The sequence below is a fragment of the Pterocles gutturalis genome, unplaced genomic scaffold, assembly GCF_000699245.1.
Source record: "Pterocles gutturalis isolate BGI_N339 unplaced genomic scaffold, ASM69924v1 scaffold16818, whole genome shotgun sequence".
Taxonomy (NCBI): Eukaryota; Metazoa; Chordata; class Aves; order Pterocliformes; family Pteroclidae; genus Pterocles; species Pterocles gutturalis.
The window spans coordinates 33,973-39,167 of NW_010118380.1; the positions used below are offsets into that span (position 1 = coordinate 33,973).

At 44.4% G+C, this 5,195-nt stretch overlaps 1 protein-coding gene across 1 annotated transcript in view; it reads right to left on the reverse strand.

The window, feature by feature from the left end:
- Positions 1 to 5,118, reverse strand: part of LOC104463735 (PR domain zinc finger protein 14-like) — a gene marked incomplete at its 5' end in the record, with an annotated part of 5,990 nt that extends 872 nt beyond the window's left edge. The window contains 3 exons of the mRNA XM_010076187.1: positions 1,301 to 1,402; positions 3,152 to 3,354; positions 4,848 to 5,118. Coding sequence (XP_010074489.1) covers positions 1,301 to 1,402; positions 3,152 to 3,354; positions 4,848 to 5,118 — 576 coding nt within the window. The remainder of the gene's footprint in view (positions 1 to 1,300; positions 1,403 to 3,151; positions 3,355 to 4,847) is intronic.
- Between the last annotated feature and the right edge of the window lie 77 nt (positions 5,119 to 5,195).

Sequence of the window (5,195 nt, forward strand, 5' to 3'; positions counted from 1 at the left end):
GCAGGAATGTTGCAAAGCTGCCCATGTTTTGCCCATTTTTTCTTTTCCTGAGAGAGACACTTTCAGGTCACTGACTATTTGCAGACCACACAAAAAAATTCCTCAATACAGTTATGTTGCTGAACCATCACAAGTTAAGTTTTCATAGCAGAGCAATACAGCTCAGATAGCTTTTCACTAAGAACCTTAGAGTGCAAACAGATCTGAGATCCCTAGATCCATCCTAGGAGAGCTGCATCTTGCAGCCTGAGGTCCTACCAGAATGTCTGGGGACTGGTCAGGGGTGTCCCACATGTCCTAGAGAGATATATGTTCAGAGAACAACCTGCAAAGCTCTGCCATCTCTTCTTGTTATTGGAAGATTAAAGGATGACGCATCATCCTTAACTCTGCCTAGAAGTCTTTGGGACGTCTGGGAAGGAAAAAACTCTCATAGCCCAAAGGAGCTTCTTCACTACAAGACACTTCAGATCTGTGTTTAGTCCAGACAGCCACAAACAAAACATCTCTCTCTACAAAATCAGGACCACTTTACTACATGCTGATGCTGCTTCTGCATTGGCATGGACAGATCATAGCACCTGGAGCCCTACCGATATTCATCCAGCAGCAGCCTGTACATCCACCCTCCATATTCTGGGAGAGCTGTCACTGCTCTGACAGGGAGAGCTCACCTGAATCATCCTTTCTGTGAAGAGCAGTAGCAGCTGAGCACATCTTTGATCCTGCTGTATGGCTTTATTCACATTCTTTTTGAAATTAAACCTCCATGCCCAGTTGCACATCAATCGCCCTGTTATGTCAAGGTAAGCCAAAGTCCTACTGTGCAGGTCCAGCTAATGGGACAAATCTGTTTACTGCACTGCAGAAGCAGTATCAGCAACATCAAAAACCACCTATGTGATGAAAAAGGGGAACACTGGGTCTAACTGTACACCTTGGATAGTATTTGAAATGCTGTCAAGGTTTCCTAAACCTTATCCCCGGCAGCAGCTCTCTGAGCTGTGGTAAAACACAAATTACCACATCAGATGGAGACCAGACCCTGTTTCTTCAGTCTCAGCCAGTCCTATCACTTCAACTCACAACTGTGCCCAGAATATATACTCAACTCGTCTGGTTATCAACTTAAATAGAAGGCATTTGCTTTAAAGAAAACTGAAAAGAAACAGAAAAATTTATAAAAGAAAACACGAGGATGGGAAGAGCCAGCCCATCAGGTGCAGTGTGACCTGAGCGTGGCAGAGGACAGACAGAGGGACAGGCTGGGGTGCAGGCACAAGCTGGGGCTTTGCCTCACCTTGTTGCAGTAGACACATTTGTAAGGGCGCTCGCCGGAGTGAACCCTCATGTGTTTGTTCAGGCTGGAGGACTGAGAAAAGCTCTTCCCACACACCGAGCACTGGGGAAAAAAAAAAAAAAAGGGGGGAAATTAAATTAAAAGGAAGCGCACAACTTCATAGCTAAAAAGAAAAATCAGGTATGTGGATGACGTGTGCATGTATTTTGCTACACATATCTATGTATATATTATGTAGGTATTTATCTGCATACATATATTTATGTATATACAAACACAGCAATAATTTAAGCAGTAACAATTTCAAATACAGTCAACTTTTAATCTGGTTTTAAGAACAATTTTTTAAAGGGAAATAATGCAAAATTTCAAAGCTTTTTTGCATGTGTGGTTAAAAATGTTTCATTAAAAAGCATCCTTCTTCAGAACACTAACAGAAAATACTTTCAGTAATCAAAACTGGAAAATTTCTGTAAAACTGTTTCTGCAAAATGCAGATTAAGCTCTAGCTGTTAGTTCAAATTTTTGTTCAACAAATAAGACAAACTTCCTAAAAAAATATTTAAGGGGAGCTTTTAAAACAGTAACAATTTTTGAGAAATGATGAATCAGTCACATCACTTAGCCTACAGCTTGATCTGTCAGAAGTGCCTCTCAGAGGGGTGAAACAAGCAGCACTTCATCTTGCAACCCAAGGACCTGCTGTCTTTGCGGTGTGGTGTGTACTCTGTGGCTGGCAGCAACAGGATAAAACCCAATTCAGAGGGGGCTGTAGTAATTTAAGACACTTGCACTGACTCAGTGCAATTTGTCTGAGCCCCAAAATAATTTTCCTGCTACAATCATTTGAAAGAAATTATCTTTCAAAAGTTCAAAATAAAGTAAGCTATGACTGATCTTGAAAGAAGGTAATTGTACTGACAGATTTTCTATCTTTGCTTTTTGAGTTGATCTGTTCTCATATAAATTAAATATATTCAGAACAAGTTTATCTTCCTGCTGTTCTAAAATATTTCTTTTGTATGCATTCAAAAATAAATGCTCTAGGAAATAAAATAAAGGACAGAAAGAGGGGAAGAATTACATGACATTTAATACCTCATATTTAACAGAACTATATTTTTTCATCTGTTACTAAATCAATGTGATATTCTGACACTGTAATATTGCTGATTTAGTTATAAAAGCTTTTTCTGAAAAATTCACATAATTCCAGGATGATCTATAAAAGAGGTATTTCGAAGATTTTCAGGACTGATTTAACTGTAATTTTAAGCACTGGAACTTGCGCTTCCCAAGCCTTTAGAAAAAGTCTGATTTTCCACTGTCAGTGCTCCTGGAGAAAACCAGTGCTACAGAGAGCTGTTTAGTGGAGATGAGGCAACTATCTCAGCAAGAATTTGCTTCCATCAATTGAAAATCTGCTCCACATTGGATGTAAAACCCTGTTGTGTCCGACAGTTCTTACACTGAAGGAGGGGAGTGAGACACGAGTCTCTCCCAATCCTGGACAAGGGAAGCACCTTCAAACACAATCCAGCCCCACACTGTGTAAGGAAAGTAGCAAAATCACACACAAACATCCAAAAAGCCCAGAAGAACTATTGGGGTTTTTTTCAAAATCTCACTGAGACTGTCGGGTTTATTTTCTGCAATATAAATCCATTAAATTTCTTCAACTGCACAAGACACACTCTTCCTGTACAGGCAGAGTGGTCTCACCAGGGAACTGCCTGGGAAATTGGAGGAGGGGGAACATCAGCATCTTACCGCAGCCAAAAAAAATGTTCCCTTAATTTGTCCCCCCAGAAGAGCCACAGTAACTGCGGAGACACCCAGGAGCAGGCTCACCTTATGAGGTCTGTGCTTTTCGTGAACGTGGAGAATATGGATCCTCAGCCTGTCTCGTTTTTCAAAGGATCGGTTACAAAGGTGACAAGGAAATTTGCGGTCCCCCTGGTCCACGCAGCGAGTGTACTTGAGGTGCTTGTCCCGGTAGTACTTGTAGGCAAAAACCTTGCCGCAGCGCTCACACTTAAAGCTCTCCCCGACTTCTGTACAGCAGAAGGGAAAGTGCCACCTCTCCGTTACACCACAGCAAAAGGGGCTCATTGCAAATCTGCCTCCTTCTCAGAGCTGGTACCTCATCGGGAATTTTAAGTCTCGGAGGGTAATAATGGTAAATGGATTCTGGCAATATAATTAACAAAATACACATCGGATCTTTTAAGCATTCGCACCACTCCACTTTGCCTTTCTAACGGCAGGGAACAAACTAGAGTCCACAGCCTGATAAAAATAATTATTTTAGCTACTGACTTCAGCGAAGACACAATTTCATCCTTGTATCCCCATAAGCAGCGAGCTAATTTGCAAAAAAATCAGTGCAGAGTCATACATACAAATGTCTCCCCACACAGAAACATTGACAGATATTTATTATCAATATTGTCGGTAAATTTTACCTCCCATCCTAAACATAAAAATAAATGCGCACCTCTTTTCTATAGTTTCCAAAATACTATGGAACAAAAAGGTGTTTATTTAGCTTTCTTTTGTATTTCAAACTATTCTTAACCACTGAATTTAGGAACAACACAGAAAATTTTTAAAACGTTTACACATCCTTTTCTGCCTTTAATAAAAATAACTTTGGCTTAAGCCTTTAAACGAAACGAATAATTTAACAGCTATCTGAACCAGCCACCGAAAGACAACAGGGACAAAAATTTCCAGGCCAAATTTCCGTGTCGGTTTGTCAAAGGCTTCTCTCCCTCACTGCTGCACCCACCGACCAGTCCCTCCCCCGCTCCAGCTTCCCCGGCATGGGCACAAATCTGTTTTCTCCATGCGGAAGTTTTGCTTATAAGAACGTCGTGCTTTCTGCACCTTATAAGCAGAACTATTCCCAGAGTAAGTGCATCTGGCATCTCTTCTGCAAGCAATATCGGCACTATGGGATCGGAACGACTTCAGCCTGCCCCGTTCACTGAGAGTGTTAACTGCGTGAAAAATACTAAGTCAGGTATGTGCAATCCCAAGATAAAACAGGACCAAAAAAAAACCCAAAAAATGCCCTCTCCTCCCAAAACGGGAGCCCCTTGGCAGAACGCTGCGGAGTGGAGGCGAGCTCAGCCCACGGCCACCAGATGTTTTACAATCGTCAGATGGAAACGCTTTGAACTCCCCGAGGAAACGCGAGTTGGGAGCAAGCCCGGGGCAGCAAAGGGTGCCTCCCTCTCTGAGCCCTCGGTGCAATTCCCGGACTCCGTGGTGCCGAGGGTAAGCTCCTCTTTGGGGTGCTGGAGGCTGCAAGGGAAGCGGGGGGCGAGGGTCGGCTACCCGGAGGACGGGCAGACCCCTGGGATGGGGGCTGCAGGGCCACCGGCTCACCGCAGGGACTGGGCAGAATTTGAAGTAAAAATACAACCGGGAAAAGGTGATGCCCGAGGTCCTTTACCTCCCTTAATGCGGATCTAGTCGGGTCCAGCCTCAGGTCCATGGGGATAAGGGGCAATGCCCCTCGAGGGGCCGCTGGCAGGCTCACCTTCGGGGTGCTGCGGGGGTTTCTTCCCCTCCGGGATGCCCTTCAGGCTAATGGGGATGCCCAGGAACTGCACGTAGCAATCGCCGTACCACACCAGCAGCTCCTGCTTCGGTAGGATTTCCTTGCAGGTCTCGTAGAAGATTTGCCCCTGGCACTGGATAGCCGTCAGATTCTGCTCCTCGGGGAACCTGGCACAGTTCACCAGGGACATCCAGTTGCCAGAGGCGCCCTTCCCGTCTATGAAGTGGCTCAGGCGCCCGTATTCAAAGATCTGGAGAGCAGCGAGAACCGGATCACGTTTGACCGACCCTTCCCGCACACGTCCCACACGCACCCATCCCACCACCC